Source organism: Platalea leucorodia (genome assembly GCF_965183815.1).
Source record: "Platalea leucorodia genome assembly, chromosome: 3".
Lineage (NCBI taxonomy): Eukaryota > Metazoa > Chordata > Aves > Pelecaniformes > Threskiornithidae > Platalea > Platalea leucorodia.
This window is the reverse complement of record NC_138825.1, coordinates 40,475,834-40,500,243: the sequence shown is the minus strand read 5'-3', so window position 1 is coordinate 40,500,243 and position 24,410 is coordinate 40,475,834. Positions and strand designations below refer to the sequence as shown.

Here is a 24,410-nt window from a genome sequence, read left to right as displayed (position 1 = left end):
TTTTACTTGTGGAAATGCGAGAGCAGATGAAGGGAAATAATGAAAATGAGGACATGAGTGACAGCTGAAACAGAATCACAGGAGTTGGAAATGGCCCAAAATGAATGGGAGAGCTCTGAGAGACACTGAGATAACATGTAGAGGAGACAACAATCCAGAGAGAAGAACTGGGAAGCAAAAGAGAAAAAGAAATGAGCCCATTCAAAAAGAGGAATAAGCCTAAGAAATACCCTTCAATGATCCAATTGTAGGAGAGTGGTCAATAGAGATTTTGTTGAATGTGCAATAGTTCCTAATTAGCTATCAAAAACGTGACCTGCTCAGGAACAAAAGAATTTTTCCATGATGTTGGCAGCCAGGTCGTATGGACCAGAGCCTTGGCTAACAGAGAGTGAAGCCACTGGAGCAATGCCATATTACACTAGCTGGCCTTAGGTGCATGCTCTTTGACACTAGCCAGTGTGCTTTGGCAACATGGAAGATAAATGCAGTTGCCAGCAAGAGGCGAGCGCTGCAACACTGTCAGCATAGATATAATGAGGACTTGGAGCATCTGGCAATTACTTTCACCTTTGGGTTTTTTCTGTAGATAACAGTTTTACTAGGTTGAATTTCAGACAATTTTCTTCTTTATTCTAGAGAACTACATAAAATAGATGGAATCAGGGATGCACAGTCTGTGAACGTAGGAAAACTTCTTACATTTTATTAGAGTAATTTAATCTGCAACTCAAGAGCATGAGGATAACGGCTTTTGCATGCTCCAGCAATCACTGCTGCAGTGTTCATCAGCAATGAGCTTTATTGTAGGACAGTTTGTACAGCTGATAATGCAGATTTGAGCTTTATCTGCCCACGTCTTACAGTATCATGTTTCATCATCAAGTTAATGAGAGATAGTAGACAAAATCCTCAAGGAAAGCTTCAGTGGAGCTGCCATTCCCCAGCTTTGGGTTTTCAGCTCAGTCCTGCCAGACTGGCAACGTGATAATTATTGGAGCAGAGGTGTCTGCGTGCATGTGTAGTGGATGTAAGCGAGTGTGTTGCATTCACTGAGCCCGATGCCCCGTTACACCAGTTTTACAACAGCCCTCAGTTGACATGGCTCCATTCTGCACAAGTGTTCAAGTGGAAAGAAGCAGGCCTCATGAGCACACTCTTTTAATGTTCTTTGAACTGCTCAATGAATTACCGCTTTACAGATACTGTAACAAGCAAATAATGATGGACTGCAAAATGAAATGAGAAGGGAAGTGCTTGTGGTTTATAGTCAGATTTAATAGCAATTACTAATTGCATTTAAATAGCCGTTCCTATCAGCAGCAGATAGCTGCATCGTGGAAGGACACTACTTTGGTCCCGGGCCAGCACAGACATGACTGGTAATGAACAAGCAATCCAGTAGTGTGCAGATATTCCTGAAATATAACTTGAGTGGGACCCAAATAGGCCATTGTGTTGATTTCATATACAAATGAATCTGTACTTAATTCATTAAAATGCCATTTTGAACCTTCAGTTAGGGTATCCAGCAGTTTATTCTCACCTGTTCCACCACTGGTTCAGGCTCAATTGAACATTAATACATTTTCTTGTGTGGAAATGTGGCAATAATTCATTTCATGTATAATTGAACAATTTTTAAATAGCCATATTCTTGGAATAACTAGCTCTTGTGCAATGCAGCAAATTATCAAAAAGAATGTAGTAATATTTATTAGCCTCACTTCACGTTTTTGGTTATCTCCAGTTTCTTGAATAGTTGCATATGGATATGATCTGTGAAATTAACTTTCATTTCCCTACTGATTCTGCTTTCCCTGCACAAAACCAGCGTGACTCAGGGCAAGAGAGCAGAGACATCCCACTGCAGGCGACCAAAGAGAATAGCTTTTCTTTGTATAGTGCCAGTATGTAGCCCCTTGTTCGGAGCTGGGCATCTCATCTCTAAGAAGAGGTTACAGGCTGCAGAGAATTTAAAAGAGAAGCAAGGAGAATTGTGAATGGCTTGAGATGAAAGGGTTACTCACCTGGAAGAACACCGTGACAGAAATAAAGCTTCATAGCTTGCAGGGAAAAGGGGACCTCTGAGAGGGGAGACGGCAACTACTCTGTAGTATTTCAAGGATGTGAATTCACACAGGAGGAGAGAATTGTTTCTGGTGAGAAAAAGTGGCAGAATCGTTTCTTATCCTGAAGTAATGAGACAGAGGAATGTAAACTTGAAAGCATGCTAACAGTGATTGCTGTTAGTCGATGGAATAACTTCCCAAGAGCTGAAGTGAACACTTCATTGGCAGAATGATTTAAAAGCAAAATAAATATGTAACTAACAAATACTAATTAACAGATATGAAACAAACAGTTCCAGATTGGTTAGGCGCTAGGCTTACGCAATTTCAGTGCAGAGTTCTTGGGCCAAATCTTTAACAATTTTCAATAGCTGTGCTTCCATTTTGATAATTTATCTTCATCCTTGTTTAAAAAGTGTTTGCACATGGCAGGCAGTTATACAAATAAACAATAAAACATGTTCTAGTGTGTCTGCTAGAATCTCCTCTGCTTTTAGGAGTCTGAAAACTAGCAGTCAGCTGGATTGTTACACTTGCATGGCATCAAAGAAATCCAGAAAGTCCCAGTGGTGTCTTTCTCAAGACTCGACTTTAGCAGGGGTATGGGTTGTCCAGTCAATTTCTGTGCCAGATGATTTAACTCAGTTATCCACTTTTCTTCCTTCATCATTTAGTTACATTTTTTTTTTTTTAAGATCTCTTTCTCTTTGAATTGCAAAATCGAGTTCTCCCAGTGCTTGATCCAAAACTCAGTGGAAGTCAATGGAAATCTTTTTTTGGGGGCTTTGGCTTAAGCCCACAGATTAGAAAACATGCTTATAACTAATTAGATGAGATAATCCTCAAATCCTTGCTAAGGGATATTGTATACCGTAGTTCATGTTCAGTATTTGATGATTAACAGCTTGTTTGTTTGTTGTGGTTTAGCCCCAGCCGGCAACCAAGCACCACACAGCTGCTCACTCACTCCCCCCGGGTGGGATGGGGGAGAGAATCTGAAGAGCAAAATTAAGAAAGCTTCTGGGTTGAGATAAGAACAGTTTAATACTTGAAATAAAATAAAATAATAATTGTAGTAGTAGTAGTAGTAGTAGTAGTAGTAATAATAATAATAATAATAATAAAAAAAATAATTGTAATGAAAAGGAAAACAATGAGAGAGAGAGAGAAACAAAATGCAGGAAAAACAAGTGATGCAACTGCTCACAACCTGCCGACCGATGCCCATCCCTGAGCAGCAATCACTGCCCCCCAGCCAAGTCCCCCAGTTTATATACCGGGCATGATGCCATACGGTATGGAACAGCCCTGTGGCCAGTCGGGGTCAGCTGTCCTGGCTGCGCCCCCTCCCAGCTTTTTGTGCACTGAGCAGAGCATGGGAAGCTGAAAAGTCCTTGGCTGGTGTAAGCACTACTTAGCAACAACTAAAACATCAGTGTGTTATCAACATTATTCTCATCAGTCCAAAACACAGCACTATAACAACTACTAGGAAGAAAATCAACTCTATCCCAGCCAAAACCAGGACATTGTTAAAAGAGGCAGTATGTGGTTAATTGTTACCTAGCGATGAGTTTGGGATTGCAAGAGATGTGATTGATGGAATTGGTGAACATGAAAACTGGAAATGTGCAATCATCTATTGACTGGTTGCAGATGGGTCTGTGACCATGAATTTGGAGCTCAAGAAGGTTATACAGGAACTTGCCACATAAATAGGCATTTGTGACTACTGAAGTGGCACAAGCAGGACCATTTGATTTTCCTCTTCAATGTATATAAATAGTATTTGTGACCTTAACTTAAAAAGAAACAAAAACTTGGTTTACATTTTCTGGGCAAATAGTTGAACAATTTTTCTTCATGCTCTTTCTTTTCTTGGACTCTATTTGAGGACATCCCTCAACGGCATGACAGGCCCTAGAAGCTTTGAAGAGAATTGTGTCGTTGTAAATGGAGAATATTTCACAGAGTTTGTATTATTGCTGCAAGAGTATTTGAATGGCATTGCAACTGCAAGGTGGTTTTTTTCCATACAAACCTTTATTGAAGTTCTTATTTTCATAACATGTTTGAGAGGAAAGCAATGAAGACAGTCCTCTTGTGCTCTTCAGATACCACCTAGCTTCTGCTGGATGATCAAAGTTTTCTGGCTGGTGGTTGCCTCCGGGCCTGTACACAATGAACAGATGTGAAGTGAATTTTTTAAAATATGCATTGACTTTTTAGAGTTAAGCAGGCTGGTTAGAACTGTCTTCTGAAATACTAAAATTAGCTCTCTCTCCTGCTGCAGAACAAACTTGTTAGATTATTTTAATTTTTAAAGTTTTGTTTGTTTATAAATGCCATCAGGTGACACACTTTCTAGCAATATGTGGCAAGACTCAGTAAAATTAATTTCAGACAGCACGTTTAACTGTTTTAGCTGTATTTTGTCTTATCCACCCCATCAGCAAAACTGTTCTACCTGCCATATTTAAAATTATTTTTCAATGGGTTATTTTTGAGGGGTGGGGGGAGTTACTAAATTGTTTCTCTCACTATTCATTAGTTTGTGCTCTTGGGAAGAAATAAAGCTTCACTCATTTTGAAAATCAATGACAAAACATACGTCCATACTGTCAGAAATGTCAGCCCTTCTGGCTCCCTTTGGTACAGCTGGTTCTGAAGAGCAGTGAGCTGGGTAGCAGAATGATGGTGGCGGCAGCTGTTTTGGGTGCTGTTACAAACCTGGGAGCTATGGCGATACAGTCTTCAGTCTCAATGAATGGAAGAAAAGGAGAAAGTTGGGAGCTGTCATAGACGGGAAGGGATTTTTGGGCTTGGAAAAGGATGCACAATGTATTACGCTCTTTGCAGGAGCGGGTGCTCTCGCTGACTGAAGTCTCTATCCTGCTGCCCTCACTGTAAGCAGCTTGCACAGCCTGCAGCTTTCCTGGGTGTCCTGCCTGCCTTCAGCGGGAGCTCCAGAGGGCCGGGCTCTCACACAGCCCCCGGTGTCGCCTGCGCCAGTCCCTTCGGGCAGCTCAGACTGCACTGGGCGCCTGCGCCGCTCGACTCAGAGACAGCCCGAGAGCAAACAAGGAGAGCCACTTACAAGGTGAGCTGTTAAAAGCACCTCATCATCTCTGCGCAAGTGGGACCTGAATCTCCTTGGAGCAGTCTTTTAAGGACTGAACACAATTTTCATGTCTGCCTCCAGCTATAAACAGAGTAGCAGAATCTTTTGTGCTCCTAGACTGCGTTTCCTCTCTCTTGCAAACAACAGTTTTCACAGGCTCCATGTGATGTGCTTTGAAGTTACACCTCTGTGCAATAGGAGAGGAATTAGAAGCAGTATTCAGATCTGCTACCCAGTTGGCATGTACTGCGTAACAAAAATAAATATTTCCAAAGGTATGGTGTTAGAGAAATAACTGCGCTTTTTCAGAGAGGGAGAGAGAGTATTCTAGGAGCTCTGCGTACTCAGTCAGACCATGCCGACATGCACCTCCTGAATCCTGCTCATCTCTCTCATGTGCAGACATTGCTGGAGCGATGGAGGATAGTTATTCTCCTGTCAAAGGGAACTGAGGGTAACTGCTGTAGCTGCAATAGTTTATATTGATGTGAAAGAGGGGCTGATGGAGGACCAATGCTGAATAAGATTTGACTCTGAAAATACATGTTTGTGAAAGAGAAACAGTTGGCACCCTACCACATTGTGCTCCAGTGAAATTTGTGAAACGCTCCTGTTTTTTCAGCCAAGAGTTGAGGCTGCTTACTGTGGAGTGTGTTTTACAGAAAAAGGGAGGGTGTGCTGTGGTAACCTGTAGGATCTTTGCATCATGCAGAATATAAAAGAAGCCTCTTAAGCTGGTAATAGATTTTCTTTTCTCTTGTTAGGTGACTACTGCCATTTTGGATGGCTATGTGCTGTATAATGGCATTATAATCAGTGGCTTTTGTTGGTTTTGAGCTACTCTTGATTGCAGTCCTCTGTGAGCTCCTTCACCTGGCATCATTTATCTGTGTGTCAGACAAACTTCAAGAAGGTTACACAACTGGCAAAGTCCTTTGTGTCCATTTGCAGGTGCTGTGTCAGCTCCCCTCACGCTCATCTCGGCGCAACGAGCCCCATGGCGGCGAGGGTGTTTGGGGAAGGCTCTGGCTGCTGTGAATCTGAATGTGATGCTTTGGGTCTCTCTACTGTACATGCTCCCAGGGGCTGTCACCTGTCTTCCCAGCAGGGTCAGGGCTTCTCCAGGCAGGGACATCATGCTTCTGCAGTGCTGTAGCAGAACTCCTCTGGTCTCTACTGATATCACAAACACATCTGTTAGCTGTACTCTGAAAATTGAAATGGATTTTTTCATCCTCCCAAGAAAATTCATGGTTTTGCTTAAACTTTTCTACAGAACATCTTTTTTCACAGAGACATAAGACAATAAAAGCAGAGAATTACAAGCAAGTCAGCAGGTATATTTGACAATAAACTGGCTATTTGAAACACATACCATAATAAAGTTTTCTTTACAAATTGGCTTATTTGATGAGAGAAGAATTTATATTGTTTAATACGTAAGATTTTTGAATTTTCTCTGGTAATGCTGTTATATCACACCCATGCAAAAGATAGTATAACCCTTAAAAATGCATTTTTAATTCCATTGGCCAGGTTCCATCCATCAATGGTGCTCCTTTGTGGAGCTATACCTGATTCTTTTAAGGAATCTCAGCTTCACACCAATAACTGTTACTGTTTCTCACAGTAAATGAACATCTCCCAGCCACATGGTCTGATTATGTGAGAGCATATTATTGAAACATTTCTGACAGTTAAATCTGCAAACCTTTGCATATTTAAGTAGAGAACATTCTTTTGGGATATCTAGAAAGATGGGCAGAGAGCGGCAGGTCTTCACTGCTCTTGCTGTGCAGGTTCCAAGGAGAGTCCCGAGGGATTCTTGTTCCTTTTGCCCATAGTAGGAAGAAAAATTCTCCACCACTGTATTTAGGAAAAAGGTCCAGCTTCTTGCACGTCAAAGGCTATGCACTTATCGTCTTAAGGTCAGGGCTGGATGAGTGCTGAGAACTCGCTCAGCATACTGTCCTCTGCCATTATCCAAGTTTTGAATTGCACAAGTATAGACCAGCAATGGATGTGTTTGAGTGGTTGATTTAGAGATATAATATGTTTCTTGAGGCATTAATGTGCATTTTGACCATCTCTATTTTTGACTCCTTCAGAGTAGGAGCCAGTAAACACAGGGTACAATATTGGTATTGTTGGGTGAATCTCGTAGTCTTCAGAAAAGAAACTCCAGAACAGTTAGATTGCAGGAAATGACATAGCCCCTAAATGTGATCTTGTGCTGCTTCTCAAATATTTTTGTCATTGCTCTCAATCTGTTTATATTAATTATTAAATATAGAACTTTTATATCCCATGATGCCCTTTATTTACACAGGCTTTACAGAATATGGATCAGATACATTTTCCTACCTGTTCCTGCCTACATCTTACCAATTTTAATCCTTTGCACTCATTAACAAGTGGTAACATTATGAAACATCCTGTTCTTTTCCTTCTTTATCTCCAGTATATTTCAGCAGTAACTTTTATTTATCATATAGTTCTGGCAAATAACTGTGAAGCACTCATTGTCACTGCTGCAGTATCTTTAGTCCATGGTTAGTCAGAATCTGAATTCTGGCTGCAGTTTCTCAAATACTTTCATAATCTCAAGCAGGTTGGGGAGAAGGAGGCAGACATAATCGGAAGCCACATTTCTGATTCTGGGGCATTCCAGGGGCCCAGCGCCCCATGTTAAACCTTCTGGAGGCTTAACTGGCAGCAGGCACCCCAGGATGCCTGTTGGGCCGCCCTGCTGCCTGACATCTCCACAGGACCCAGTGCACAGTGCTGTGACCCTGTCGCTGACACGTCCCCTCTGCTGGCAGCAGTCACATCCTTGGCAATCCCGTATGGCAGACGTGTAGGACACCCACAGGAAATAGTGTCTTGACTGCTGTCTCAGTGACTGTGCTCCTCAGCATTCCCTGATACTATATATGATGCTCTTTTACAGGGTGGAGAAGGTCTAGAGATGTGTGAAGCTCTCACCCGTTTCTGTTTTCATTTATGTTTGCGAGGTCTGAAATGGAATGGTATGTTCTGCTGTGTTAATTGATTAAATGGCATCTATCATAACATAAAGAGATCAAACAGAATTATTTTTTCTCCTGTGCTACCATTTAAAGCTCTCGATTCTGCTCAGATCATTAGCGTATAATTTTCAGATGAGCTAGCCAGAAGGTCCCTAAATAAAAATGAGTAGAAGAGATTAGCTAGGAAAGCTAGACTGGTAATGAGCTCTTGCACTATGGTGATGTGCTAGGTTTATAGTTCATACCTAGCCCTGATCAGTGATAAGTGCAAGTTGTCAGCATTTGATAGCTAATTGGTGTTTCTTGGAATTACACTGCAACAAAAACACTGAAATGAAAAGAAAGCTTTTCTTTATATATGACAAGTTAAGAGTTAATTATAAATGCTTGGGTCAAATACACCTCTTAGCTACACTATATGCAAATCTGCTGCACTGAGGGAAGTATAAACTTCTTTGGTCCCTTTTGGGTCATTATTACTTTTTTTGAAACTGGTACAGTAGCAGCTTTGAAAACAGAACAGGACCTTTAAACCATTTGCTATGTATTTAATATGTCATACATCACACAAAAAAATAACTAAACCTGAACTACTGGAAAATATTAACAATGCAATAATGACTTGAACTCTCATAACAGCCTGTTTGTTATTGATTGTATTTACTCCATGTTCATTTGAGAACTGCTGTCCTCCCACAGAATTAATTGGACATAAAATCATAACATAGATCTGACAAATTATAAGGCAGGAATACTCTAAGCCACAGGACATGAAAGACTTAAAAGTCTGGATAACTTGACATCTGTGAGCTGAGATTTTTGTCATTGCACAGCTATAATTAGGTGGCTCTAATCACTCTCATAATACTAATATGGGAAATGTCCTGTCTGTCCTCAGTAGCTGGTGGTGGGAATGACTGCTATGCACAATGTTGTGCTTCAAAACTGTGAAGCCTGACAAGCTCCGTGAGCAGGTTCCAACAACAGATATTTAGCCACCTCCTGAGAGGCTGAAGCATACATGATCACGCCATCTCATTGCTAGTCATCCAAATACATTTTTTTAATTGGCCATTTAATTGACCATTTCCAATCAGATTTAACACAGGGGCAGGCCTTCAGATATCTGAGGTCTGTGCAAGACTCCTGGGACTGGGAGAGGAATGGAGCAGAAGCATGCTGGGCCATGAAGATGTGCAGCCAGCAGTTACCTGCTCCATTGCACGCTGGCTCGCCAACCAGCTGAGCCTAATGCTGGCCGGCCAGGATGCACAAGCCAACAGGGAGAGAGGAAGGAGCTGCAGCTGGAGGAGATGAGTTAGGTGGGATTTGGCAAGGTGGGGTCATAGGGACTATGCAGAAGAGTGGAGAGCAGAAGTGTAGGAAATGGAGGAACACAGGACATAAACCCACAGGAAACTAGTCTTCATTAATTCTTCTATTCATAGAACAACTTGTTCCTTTATTCAGATCCTCACCATTTGAAATGCAATTAGATGAATGTATTTTCCTGCTGAGTAAAATTCATACAGTCAGCAGACAAACCCCTCTCTAAATGATTTGCTCATCAGTGTGTATGGAGGAGGAGGGATAGAGAGAAGAGAGGAGCTTAAATGAGTTCGCTGCTAGATCATCTGAATTAAATGATCAATTTTTGTTGCTGCAATAGCTGCAAATTTAACACTGAAATGTTAAGAAAGTCCCACTACAACAAAAATTCAGTCTTAGCATTCAGATGTTAGAGGAACTAATCCTGAAGGCCTGAGTTAAAGCTCACTTTAGAGTAAATCTGGACATCAGGTATTGACTTCTTGGAGGGTGAGACTTGACATATCTTGACTGTTCCCAAGACAGAGAAATCTGGAATAGCTGTCTGTGCATTTAAATTCGACACTCCTCCCAAAATGGAGATATATTTGGATACAACCCTCTGGATACAACCCTCACCCTCTGTTTTATGTAGATATGATGCCTAATGTCTGAATTTCTAGGTGAAAGAATGGTGGTAAATGTAATCTGTCTAGACCTGAGTAAATAACTGAATTAGTGTCCCCTGAGAAATTATTAGTTAAGCTGAAGAAGACAAGGAGCTGTGAGATGCATGAGATACTGGAGACTGATGAGACAACAGTAGCTAGTGTTGAACTGGGAGTATCAGAGTAGAGGGAAGGCCACCAGGGAAGTTCTTCAAGGATCAGTTTTGAGAGAGATTTTATTTAATGTTGTTATCAGCAGCCTTGACACACAAATCAGGAGCATGCTAATGATAGTGGCTGGTTACACAAAGCTGTGAGCCATCATCTGTACAAAGGAAGATCAGAACATCAGATGGCAGCAGCTGTGGGACCTCAAGGGCTGGAGTGATAGAAATGGCACTAATGCAAGGGCTTGCCCTGATGGACTGCTAACAATTTCTACCCAAATCTGGGAGCTCGTCAGCTAGAAAGGGGGTGGGGGGTGTGTGCTGATTTAGGCATATTGGTTAATGATCACCGGTGTCTACAAGAGACGTAACAGTGAGAAGGTAATGAAGTCTGAGGGGGCATTAGGAATGACGGTAGAAAAATAGTAATGCCCTTATGTAAGGGACTAGCGATTCCTCTCCTGGATGCAGCTCTGGTCACCCATATACATGAAGGATGAATTCAGACTGAAACAAGTACAAGAAAGGCTGGCAAGGGGAGCAGGATAGCTTTTCACGTGAGAGAAGATTAAATGAATTTGGCTTGCATACCCAAATAGGGTCAGGGAATAGAGAGAGCATGAGAAGTAGTGTAAGCGGTGTCTGTACATACAGTAGGAGCATCCCCATGTCTCTGGGGCATGAGAGCAATGGAAACAAAAGGCCCATGGGCAAATAGGGGAGTAGATGGCTTCCAGCGTGCCAGTCTGAAATGGAAGTGTGTGGCGGCAGTGCTAGGAAGCCCTAATGTTTTTAAGGAAGGGTCTTCTAAATGCTTAAGGAGGATCATATGATTCTCTGTACTGGGTAGGGGCCGGAGCAGATAATTCACAGTTTCTTCTCACCCCAAGCATTGCCTTTGCTTTGATGACATCCCACAGGGATCAGACTCATAGGACCAAACAAGGCGTTTCTCTTTCCTCCTTCTCCTTCTGGGGCTGTTGTCCATGTGCTCTCCTTAACAGAATGACTGTCTTTCCTCTTGGCCTCTCTTGTCTCTCCAGACACATCGACCGGGGCTGGGTTGACTGGATGCTGAGGAATGCTTTTCCCCATCCTTAGGAGATCACAGCAGGCATGCAGAGGGGATGCAGGAAAGAGGCTGCAGAGCCTTGCTGTAGACCACTGTAACCTGACAGTAAGAACGTAAGAATGGCCGTACTGATTCAGGCCAAATGCCCTTCTAGTATCCTGTCTCTGTCTAAATTTAACAGCAGATGCCAAGGAGAGAGTGTAAGACTAGAATGAGTACTTTGCCAAAATATTCTTGCAGCCTCAACTATTTTCAGCTGCAGGAATTCCTGAGCTTCAGCAGCAGCTTTGTAAACAGAAGGGGGACCTTCCAGGCACGTTGTAAATGAGTCCAGTTTGAGGCTTTTTGAAGACGGTTGAAGGTTGAAAGGAGCTTTTTATGAAAGACTGGCTCAGTCTTGTCTTTGAAATTTTATTTTAGCGCTTCTGGGATTTTGAACAGCTAACTCTTTAATAGATATCTTTTTATCATTTAAAACTAAATACATACAAACATTAGTAGTTGCATATTGCATTCTGGCACTCACAACTCTGTTCTGACTACCAGCCTTGTGGAGAGGCAGCTATTAACACGGAAATACTCGGATTTACAGTTGATTTTCTGGGCGTAATAGGTACCTATCGAACTCTAAAGCATGCTCTGGTTACCTCAGGTAAAACTGTGAGCTATGTAACAATTACTAAAAGGCAAGTTCAAAAGAGTTCCTTTCCTTTGCTGTCACAGGCTATTAAAAGATCTCTGAAGTGTCAGAGATATAAGAGCCTATTGAGGAGCTTGTCTAATTAATGGATTATAGTGGGCAAAATAAATAGAAGAACCCATTTAAAGGGGGAGCAAAACTTCAGATAACATGAAAAATACATGTGCATCATTAGTATTTTAAATTGCTGCATAGATGAAGATAAATGTATTTGATACAGCCTATCTCCAAATGGTTTAAATAGAAAATACATGTACATTAAAAATCATTATATATTGATCTGGCCACTTTTACTTACAATACATAGTACTTGCATGGAGACTGGGGGCCCTCAGGTTTTATTTGGAGTCCTCTGTGAATAAAGTATGATGGAGTGTGAGAGGAGTAAAAGAACCAAACATTTAGTTTTCTTGTGCCTGTCTTTATAGATGAAAAAATTCCCACTGCCCTGCAGCAGCTGCTGGATTTGGCCCTATGCTGCCAAAAAATGTCATCATAAAACTGCCTGTAGTTCCATGGTTTAACTTCAGTGCCATGCATTTCACTTCAGAAGGGACTGTTTTATTGATTCTCTCATGTACCCTGTCACTAAATCTGTAAAAGCCCAATTCAGACCCTGTTGAATCTTATGGGAGCCTTTCTGTAGATTTTGGTGACAGCTGGGTTCAGACCACAGTGCCATGGGTTTCAGTTCATAAAATCTCAATGAAATTTGTTTTCAGACATCGCTGAAACCAGGCATGGGTAGAGAATTTTTCATCTATGATCTTTAATTGCTGTGCAAGATCAACATCATCACTGTTGTTGCTCGGTTCGTCTCATCACATCTCTAACTCAGCCCATTGTGGGAGTAGCTCAGCCCATCTGTGGATGAAAGTTATTGCTGTCTGATGGCCATTCATTTTTATGTGAAAGGAGGTTTTGGTCTCTCTCCAGTTCTTAACAAGCTCACACCACCCCTATTGACTGTTGGCAGTACAAATACAGAGGCCAAGGACTTGCAGGCCAGAGAATGCTGTGTTCATCAGATTCTGCAAACATCGTTGCAGGTGTCTAAGAAACTTATTTTGACCCTGAAACTATATATTGAATAGTAAAGCAAATGGAGTCTGTGAAAAGAAACCAGCTTTCTAGTCCATTTTGCTTTTTAAAGAAGATAGGTGTAAAGGAGAAGCTCAGCTTTCTTACTCTTCTCAAAAGAGAAAGAATGTGTAGTTAGACAGCTAAGTCCATACTTAGCCACCTTATTACTTACCCAGATTTTTGGAAGGAGACGGGCATGCACATTGCCTAGGATCTGTACATGCCAATACAGTATTCCTAAATAACAGTCATGTTTTTTTGAATTCCTAGATGGTTTGGAGCTGAGCATCTGAGGCCAGTGTGTCCCTAGCTGATAAATGGGAGATGACACATAAAAAATTCCCCCGTTTTGGAACTTGCTTCATCTGCTTGATTCTCACCCTAAGTTAGCAGATCACTTGGCTGCTGCAAAGTCCATCTTCCTTGCCAATGCATAGGGATTGCTTCTTTTAGCAGCTTTTAGCTTCTCTGTGAAGCAGAGTTTGGAACTGTATGTGAAGAGGAACTTTAAAATTATGATTTTTTTTTTTTTAATGATTACCAGAGATGGAAGCATGGCTCGAGTCTTCTGACTGTTTATTTTGCTTCAATGCTATTAGTTTAATATTTTCACTGCTTTACTTTGTGTTTTGACAGCTTATAGTCAGGACCCACTTTCATATGAGTACATATTTTTTGGTCTATTGATCTAAATGAACAGTTCTGAGAGCATCAGCATTGAGAAAATGATGTTTCTAACAGTTTGCCTCTTGATTTTGACATCCAAAATTGTATAAAAGCTGGCTGAAAGTTCCCCTGTGGTTGGGAATTTCTGTGATCTGTGTGCTTTCTCTGGTGTGTTCAAGAGTGCATTTTAAAGAGTTTCAGTCTTGTTTCTGTGGGACCACAAATAAGGTTTCTCTCCATCCACCCAGTCATCAATTCTCACAGCATTTACAGTGACTTACTATCTTTGAGGCTTTTATATTATTTTCTCAAAGTTTCTTCAAATTGGCCAACAGGCTAGAAGTTTATTGCTGGAGGTGATGAGGCAAGCTCGTGCACAGGTGCATAAGCAGTATGAACTCTTAAGCCTAGCTTTCTATGGGAATACGTCTAGTGAGTGGCATAGATGAATTGTATCATTTTCATAATATTAATGACAGCCAAAGTCTGCCTTCTTTTTTCTTTTTTCCTTTCTGCACAGGAATGTGTGCACTTTCACTGCCCTCTGCTATAATGCTGTGGGCTGAAGGCTGTCGGAGGTCAGCATATAAAATCGTACTTATCAAAATGTGAAGTATTTTGCTGAGTGACCTTCCCAGTTTCCTGGAGATGTCATCTATTTACGCTAGTAGCAGTGCCAAGTGGAGTGGTTTCTAAAACTGAACAGCAGTCAATTTATTTTCAGGTACCACTCCATTTGGGATTGCAATTAGGATAACTAGAGCGGCTCTCCAGCACAGGAAACTGGGAAGGTCATGCTGCCAAATTATTGGCATCTTGATGAGGGAGTGTAAACTACTGCTGTCGCTACTGCAGATCAAATGAGCCTAACCAGAATGAAGTAATTATGAAATCCTCCCAAAAGATCATGAATATTCATGTATCAATTACAAACATTTGAAGTTAATTTTCGTTTGAGGAAATAACCCTGGTATTCCACTCTCGGTACATATGAATAATAACACTCCTTGCAAGCAAAGAGCAAAGTGCTGTTGCTTGCTGCTCGGGCCCACGGGTGCCGCTGCACATGCAGCAGCGGGCTGCCTCCAGCCGGGCAGCGTGGGAGTGATTGCTGTGGCAGCGAGCAGCCGTTCCATTCCCCCTCCAAATTGCCATGCTGTATTCACCAGGGAGGCAGCCGAAATGGTCACCTGGCTGCCTGGGGTGTGCGTAACACAAGAGTTGTGCCAGTCTGGTAGGCAAGTGCTTGTTGGCGTTGAAAGGGGAGTCGAGGTGGCTGCTGCCTTGCCCTCTCTGCAGGGACTGTCACCGATGGTGGCTCTTCAGCACATGTGACCCCAGCCAATGACACTGGCAGCAGCTGAGCTGCAGGGAGCTGAAGCCTTCTGAAAAACAACCCCTTTGCTTTGCCTCTTGAATGCAGAGTGGAGAGCCTCGCTTTAATCAGCCACGCTCAAAAATAGCAGCCTGTCCCAAAGGGCCCAATCCTGCAAACTACTGCTTGACCCTGTGAAGGCAGTGGGAGGTGGGGGCAGCAGCAGTGCGAGCAAAGTGGATCCTGCTCTTCATGCAGATGGAAGGGTGTTGGAAATGCCCTTACTGGGTGTCTCTTTGCTGTGCTCGTGCCAATATTAGCCACCAGAGGGGCTGGTGTCCCTTCTTCCCTTCCCTTCCCTTCCCTTCCCTTCCCTTCCCTTCCCTTCCCTTCCCTTCCCTTCCCTTCCCTTCCCTTCCCTTCCCTTCCCTTCCCTTCCCTTCCCTTCCCTTCCCTTCCCTTCCCTTCCCTTCCCTTCCCTTCCCTTCCCTTCCCTTCCCTTCCCTTCCCTTCCCTTCCCTTCCCTTCCCTTCCCTTCCCTTCCCTTCCCTTCCCTTCCCCTGTGCTGCCAGGTCACAGGCAGCCTGGAGGAGAGGCAGGCAGGCTCCTGAGCTGCTCCAGTTGCTATTCAGCAGCAGAGATGACTCTTGCCTTCTCATATAAAGCAACCAAATGGCTTCATAGAGATAAGCTGAGCCAAACTTGTGGTTGCCCTAATGCTTCCAAGTAAGGGAGCCAAACAAGGAGGGGCCCAGGGGGAGGGAAGGCTTTTGCTTCCCTTTGTGAGTGTACCTCCATAGAAGTTAGCACAGAGCCTGGCCACATGCAGAGTCCTTAAATTGTTTAAGCTCTGGCTCATTATTGGTTTTAACTGTGGGGATTTTTTTCTCCTGTAAATCACAGTCTATTTACTGTGCAGGTTTTCTTAACCAGTGGCATTGCTGGTTTTGGAGAATCTGGCTTTAACTCCAACTTATAGTTGCCGAGCCTAATTAGCTCCCTAGATTAATTGAGCTTCTGTTTTTCAGCTAGAATTTATTAGAAGCTGGCACTGTAATGAGACAGACCACTAGGATCCTTTTCCTTTTTGATTATCTTTGAGGTCTGTTTGTGTGTTTTTAATGGTTGCTTGTGAATGATGTTTGGCTCTGTGCTGTGAGTTGGGAGTACAGAGGGGAGAGGGATCGTTTTGTCCATTTTCAGTGCAGTCCTCTCTGAAACTGTCACTGGTCTCCAGCAGAGCTGCCCTCCCAACCACCACCTCCCTCCCACCCCAACACTTGCTCTTGCTCTGACCGAGTTCTTATTTAAGTAACACCTTGACCTGTAAATAAGGGTTTATGTCTTCAGTTTGATATTGCCAAACTGCGAAATGCACCTGAACCAAACCACGTAAATTCACATAGCCGGGGCAAAGACTGCAGGGAAATTTTTTCTCTCATTGGTTGAATTATTTAAATGAAGCCCGTGCTGCTTTAGCTCCGCTGGTGGCACAAGGCAGAAATGAGAAGATGGAGGGACTGTCTTTCTTTGTGCTTCCCAGGGCTAGTGTAGTGGTCTGCAGCTCAGACCTGGGCTGGCAAGGTCAGAAACCGTGGTGCTCTTTAATATGTAGGTAAAAGTGGAGCTGGGGTGTGATAATGACTGCTTTATTGTGAGATAGTTCTATTACGGACAAGCTTGAATTGGTAAGATCAGTCAGCGGGACCTCCAAAGAGTGGGGCGTTTTATGTCATTTTTAGATAATATACTCCTTGGCTGTTTTGTAGACTGTTTAAGTTTCATCAGCTTTGGGAGCAACTTTTATACAAAAGCTACAGCTCTTGAATGAGCCCCTTTTATGGTGAGAGGGACAGTGTTTCAACGAGTCAGAGTAGCTGGAGCTATTGGGACTCGGTCCTTCTGTCATTAATTTTCTTTTCCGTCTTTGGTGAAAAGAAACAAAAGATGCTATTTTGTGCATCTGCCACGTGCTCATGTGTTGTCGCAGGCACAAGGATTGTTCTGCAATATGAAATTTGCATAGTTAGGCTCTTAAAAGACAAGAACTATAGGGGGGAACCCCCTACATTTTATATACATTTTGAAATACTAAAATTCAAGTGTAAGTCCCTGTTATCCCATACTTGGCTGCAACACCTTTCTCCTGCTCTTGAGTGCTGCAGTATCACATCCCTTCCAGATGTGACTGTGATTTTTCCAGTACATGAACCTGAGCACAGTATCCCCTCAGTGTAGTCCTTTCAGCTGGCTCCCCCTGCCCCTCTGCAGTGAGCACAGCTTTCTGGGTTGTTCTAGTGTACCTCGTACAAGATATCTAACTGCAGTGGCAGTGGAGATTTCCACTTTGCTTAATTTTCCCTTTAAGGCTATTCAGCTTCCACCTGGAACAAGTTCATTATTTCCCCAATGCCTCATTTCACCAGGTGAAGGATTCCCCAGGTTAAAGGTGCAACACGTTACCCATCTTTCTTCAACTGCCTTGCTTCGTTCTGCTAACAAAGCCAGGCTTACACGGCTGAAGCACCGAGGGCTTTATCACTCCACCTGGCCTCATTTTGCCTGTGCCTACACACATTGCTCCCATTTCCTCTCTCCCTCTATCAAAATTATTAACAGCAAGGAAAGACATAGCTAAGCAAACTATACTGGTTCATCCTGAACTCAGCTGTTACACACCTGTTAAATCTGCTATTGGGTTTGTGCCTTTTAAGCTGTAAACTGTCCTCTGTAGATACTATTTTCCATGCAATAAGAGCCAAAACCAAATGGAGTATTTATGTGGGTCCCTTGTTATCCAAGTGTTTATCACCATGAATAAAGCAGTGCATCAGCACAAGGGAGCAGAATTAAGACTTCATGATCAAAAATAACTGCCATAGTTACTGAGATTTTTCCTTTGACATACGTCTATAAATAATTAGATTACAAGACACCTCAGGGCATACATCATCTGATCCTGTCACAATAACACCTTGAGGGAGTTGATAACTTTCTCCTTTTGGCCAAGTGCCTAGGAAGACACTAAGGTATATGATTAATAGCACAAACACACACCCTTGCACGTCCTCAAGCTTAGTTATAATACTGTATGGTATCCCTTGTGGAGTGTTATTATTTCTATTCCTGATGGTGCTGCCGTCATCACTGAATAGCCAAAATCCTCATAGCAGTGGGCTGAGAGGAAAGAGAAGACAAAGAAAATATTTTTTATTAAGGTGAAGGGGGAAAAAAAAACCAAAACAAAGCATATAATATAGTTGGTTAAATAATTCCACAGAAAAATCATTGTTCCAAGACTTTAACTGGATCTTCCTCTCCAGTATTCCCTCCTTTTGTGGAATAGTCCTGTGTTTGCCTCTCCCATACGGAGAATGAGATGCTGGGCAATGAAAACTCCTGCAAATTTCCTGAGTGCAATGTTTATTCTTATTGTTTCATTTTCTATTCATGAATTCTGTTTTGCAGCCCTAAACAAAAGCAATTACCATTTGCCTCTTTTCTGTGTAGCTCACTGCAAACACATCGCTCGCACGGATTCTCATAAAGCTAAAGGACCTGACAGAGGAAGATCCAGGAAGGCACTGCCCGTGCTGTGCCCCCTCACCCTGGCCTGCGGCTCACATGGGCAGCATGATGCAGTCAGACATGCCAAATTATGGCGGCCTTATGGGGTTCCTCTGCTGGGTATCAGTGAGCAGCTGGGGGGCCTCGAGTGGGGAGAGGGGCCTTGGAGGTCAGATAGTGACAGTGGAGGATGTTAGTGGGAGCGAGAGGTGAGGAAAGAGGAGATTAGTAGTGGGAGAGTGTCTAGCAGTAATGCTGGAGGCTGGCAAGGTCTGGTGTAGCTGGTTAGACCACAGCAGGATGAAATGGAGCTCTGCTGGGCTGTTTAGGTGAGGAGCTGGAAGTAAGGATCATGGTATGGGAATGAGAATGAGTAAGAAGGTTGGATGAGGAAAGCCCAGGATAGACACTGATAGAAGAGAACAGGATTGTCTGATGAGAGAAGAGCATAGCAAAAAGGATGTGAACACATGAGAGCACAGTTCTACAGCACAGGAGAGGATTGTGATGCTCCTGAGTCTCACTGTTTTTCTACAGGCAGAAAATACTAGCAAAACCTCATAGTAAATTGTGAGTCATTTCCTCCTTCTCTACTACTTGTCCATACAAAAGGCGGCAGCCGGCTGCTGCTGCCAGCTAGTCGGCTAGTTCAGCAGCTGAGGCTTCTTAATAGGTAGGGAGGTTCCAGGCTTGCTGATGTCTCACTGAAGTGTAAACACAAATACACATGTAGTTACATAAAATATATATAATAAGAGCATTCAGATTGTGAAATCAATCGCTACAGGAGCAGGAAATGTCAAAATGAAGGTTGTCCTGGCATACTTACTTTGGCCCCATGGGCTATATATTGTGTTGTCTTTGCAGTATTACCCCCACCCCCACCCCCCCCCGCCCCCAATTATCATCTTTTTCAGGGCAGATAAAGGACCTGCTTTAGAGATGAATCAGGACTGTACAGGGATGTGGTCGCTGTCAATAAATTCCTTCCCTAATTTGTAGCAGAAGTTGGAAGGCATAAAATGGGACCAAGGGCTGTGTAAAAGAAGGGAGGTATTCTGAAGGGAGCTGGTACCACCTTCAGAACTGGCTCTGCCAGTGTGTTCCTAAAATTCTTAGATGGGCTATTAATTGTATGATACTGGCTTTCTGGGTACCCAGATTGAGAACCAGCTGCCCCATTTTCTCTGCCAGAGAAGTCAAAGTTAGGTCTACTTTGAATATAAAAGACTATATAATGCTCAGTACTCTGAAAGATCAGTGCTTCACACCAAACACCTATACTTAGTGAAATCTTCAATGCTGCAGGTATTACCAGAGGATTATATACCTCACCTCAGAGGTATTCATCAGATACTGCATTGATGAGCTCCACAGGGAAAAAAAAAAAGAACCTTTGAAGAAATCAGTCATTCTGGATTCAGCGCTCAGTTTGTATAGTCCTAACAGTAGATAAGGCACAAGTCTGCACATTAAAAGACAAGGATTAAATGAAAGACTGAATAACTTCTTGTTCAGTGAGCACTGTTTGTCCTGTGCAGTGATTGAGGCAGGAGTCTAGTGGAAAAATAGTATCCGGTCATGAAATTAAAGACTTTGACTTAAAGCACATAGGCAAGTGGGATTTATGCAATGTCCAAGGAAATATATCATGATCTTGAGTACTTCATTCTTCAATGTAAGATTCTGTATTGTTTGAATCTGAGTATAATTAATCATTCGTGAGGAAGGAAAATACAGATATGTATAAGAGGAGCATGAAGATTTTCCTTCTTACGTTTTTCCTTCTTACCGAGCAAGTGAAAGGACTAATTTACACTTAAGAAGAAAAGAAGTAGAGAACACTGTGCTCACTGCAGCACTGCCACATCTTTTTGGGGGAGGTTTAATACCTGCTAGGGTTCCTTATGGTAGCTATTGAGAGATTCAGAAAATAGCACTGTAAGTCCTCCTGTAGCTGCTGTAATGTGAGAGGGTGGAAATACAGAGGAGGTAAGGGAGCAGCAAGGAGAAGAGAGAGCTCCTCTCCACGTGGAGGGCTGCTAATCCATGAAACGAACTGGTACTCCATGAAACGAACTGGAGCTTTCTGCCTGGCGATCTGCACAGTTCTTCCCCTCTGGATCCTCTGTGCTGTACCTGCTGACATACTTCCTAGAGACATCCGAGTTTAGTTTCCTGCCCCCAGGGCTCCTGCCTCTGGACTTTTCCAGAGGTAGAGCTTCGCATACTTTATTTTGGGGTTTTACCTGTGTGGGATATATGAATAGTGTTTAGTAGTATTTTGCTGTAGGCATGATGATCTAAAGTTAGGCAAGAAAAGATTGACAGGTAAGGGTAATGTATTTTATTAGACCAAGTGATGCAGTTAGAAAAATGAGGTAACTTTTACGTACTGAAAAGGCTGCAGAATTGACTTACCAATACACAGGCTTTGGAGTCTGAAGTGTGGTATCCTGACCCCACCTTCATTGTTCTCTGTGTATTATATCCCCATATTCATGATGGGTTATGGTAAATTTCCTAAACTATAAAAACATTAGTGGATGGGATAGAAATACATTGAAAATGAAGACAGGTATATAAAATGGGGTCATTGTGCTGCTCTGGCATATCATTTTATTGCTCTTGGAGCAGAATAGAAATGAACCATTAGCATTCCTGAAGATCTCCCATTTGCTATAAAGGCTGGTGCATTTCACTATGCTGCTATGAGAAATCTGGGACCTTCTGCAAGCCAGCCTCTGTTTAATACAACGAGCAACACACACCCAGGAGCAGCAGCCCTTCTGTGAGCTTCTTCAAAACTTCCCGTGTCTTAGTTTAGTTTACACAGCCAGAAGATCAACAAAGGTCTTCCTCCTCAAAGCTCTTCCAGTGCAGAAGTGCAGACCTTCTCTTTGTAAAACTTCTGCTTTCACAGGAAATTTTGCTTTTGCAAATACCAGCTCATGAATCAGCTAATGAAACAATTCAGAGCCTTTCTTGTTTTCAGGCAGAAATGCCATGTCAGCATTCAGAAGAACAAAGCATCTACTTTGTGTCTCACACTGTCTGTCAAGCAAATTTCAGTGAGACATCCAAAAGATTTTACCAATATTTTACTTGATGAGGATAGGCTGAGTTAAAAATTAAGCCACACATTTTTGTGTTATTATGTTCTCTTTGATTTTCTTTCTTTCCTTTAGAAGTTAGTAGGTGCTATTGTGAGAGATCAGTGAACCTTGAACAGGTGAACTTGTCTTATGACAATGTCCGGAATTGACAAAAATCTGTGTTTAGCAAATTTCTTCCTCTTTATGTTCTTTTTCAGTGTACAATAGTGACATGAGGCTAGTTATTTTGTCTGGGTGCAAAGTGAAGTTGATAGTGAAGATGCAGACTGTGCTGAATGAGCAAACTCTGAAATTAGAAATCAGTGTTGGCTGGGCTCTTTTGCTGTTAGGTTTCAGGCTTTAATCCTAAACAAATCTGCCCTTTAGTTCCTATCTGATGCATGTCAGAGGATCATTTGAATTATAGAATAGGTATTTCCTCTGTATCGTCATTTTTCTTGCAAGTGTGTATTTCAGTACAAGGCAGATGGCACAGATTATTTTATATTCATAATGCATATACCTCTAGGAGACCTGCCGCAGTGTGCTGATGCTGGCTGCATGGGTTATGTATTCTCAGGAGACCGACATGTTCAGAATGTATTCTTTTGCCCTTTCCCCTGTCGTCTCATGTTTTGCTATGATAGAAGCACTAGCAAATGAAAGGCTTGCTATTGATTTCTGTGCAGATGTTAAAAATTTCCGAGTGGCAGTAACTGATGTACAAAATTTGACATCTTAATTATTCCTTGATGGAAAGGAGGGCCACTAACCTGAGATGCAGCAGCCTATTAACTCTGGATCTGTGGATTCAAAGGAGCCTTAGGTCACAAGTGAAATGAGTGAGGCTGTCTCAGTATAGTCTTTATGGATGTTTGTTTGACTCTCAAAGACACCAGACTGTCTTCAATGTGTCTGGAGCAGATGGAAGCAGAAATCCTGAAACAAAAAATGTTTTACTTCCAGTATTGCTAGCTTGGCTGAAATCACAAGTACTGGAAATCTCAGGAGAAGCACAATTTATGAGCTCCCCAGACTTATTACTAGATACATCAAAATATACATCCCAAATGCTGTTGTTTACTCAATCAAAAAGAGAGTTTCAAGAATTTTGGTGTTTGTCTGTCAGTCCCGTCCAGTAGGCACAGCTTCAGTTCCCAGCAGTTGCAGCTTTATGCAGAACTCCTGTGAACTGGAAATGTTAAGTGGACAACCAGGGAACACACGCACCATAGGTCATTAGCAGATATTGAACAGTGAGCCCCAAAAATCTGATCCCCAGCCACTGAAGGTATTGCTATCAGTACAACAGTGAAAACAATTCCTTTGGCAATAGGTAAACATCAGGCTGTTGCTGTCTTTGCTTTCAGCCATATGTTACTATCATCCACAATCTTTAGTTTAGGAGAGGCTCTCTTCAAGAGGATGCCATTTCCCAGCTAACCATCCAGTTGACCTTGTAGCTAAAGCTCTCTTTAAAAATTATATCATGCATTTCTAACTACAGGATTAGATGACCACCACAGAAGTGTTATATATGCATCATTATGCTGTTAAAATTCGTATTCTTAGTCCAGTCACAGACAGCCCCACAATAAGGCATCAGCATTTCAAAAGCTATCCTATGCTGAACAATAGAGTAAATGGCAAGAACAGAAAATTTGATTTCCGCCTCAGTGGAAGAAAAGATCTAATATAAAAGAGCAATTGTGCAAAGTCTTAAGGCTTGATTGTTTTGTATTTCACCAGCATCATCCAAAATTAATTTCAGTGATTTAACTATTATTATTATTATTGAGTTACCCAGTGCCCTAGAAGGCAAGAAAAAATTTGGGTCCTCTAATCTAATCCACTACACTCTTATCCTCCAGAGCTGGGCCACAGTTTGCTTGCACACTGTGCACTGGAAAAGGGCAGCAGTTTGATGTTTGCTGCAGCGGCTCCGTAACAGTCTCCAACGCTGGTCTGCATCTCTGTATTGGCAGTGGTAAGAGTGCAGAAGGACTGAGGCCGGAAGAAGACAGAAAGGGGGAACTGGGAAGAGGAAAGAAGTTTAAATTGTAGTCCAGGGTCTTTCAGCATCCTCAGCTGCAGACACAACACAGTGCAAACCTGAGGAAGGAAACTAATTAGGATTCCATTAAAAAGAGGAGAAAAATCTTGCTGAGACCCAAGTCATATCACGATGTCAAAGTGAAACCTTGCTCGCTAATGTAGCCTTAATTCATTTTATTTTGCAGAGACAGCAAGCTCACCATGTTGCTTCGGGAGTCCTTGGGGAATATGAACTGCCGCACCACAATGATAGCTCACATTTCAGCTGCTGCGGGGAACTACGCTGAGACACTGTCCACCATCCAGATTGCATCAAGGGTCCTCAGGATGAAGAAAAAGAAAACTAAGGTAAGACAACATATAACTCCCTTCTTGTAATGGGGAGGAGGGAGGAAGAAGGTCCCTAAAGGATCCTTGATGGGGTAGAGCAGCATGTAACAAAATCAGTAATCAGTTCCAAAGTGTGTGGGTTGTATGTACCCTGTCCTAGGC

General features: G+C 42.4%; 1 protein-coding gene across 1 annotated transcript in view; it reads left to right on the top strand.

Moving 5' to 3' along the window:
- Positions 1–24,410, top strand: part of KIF26B (kinesin family member 26B) — a gene marked incomplete at both ends in the record, with an annotated part of 300,168 nt that overhangs the window by 254,155 nt on the left and 21,603 nt on the right. The window contains one exon of the mRNA XM_082305966.1: positions 24,104–24,266. Coding sequence (XP_082162092.1) covers positions 24,104–24,266 — 163 coding nt within the window. The remainder of the gene's footprint in view (positions 1–24,103; positions 24,267–24,410) is intronic.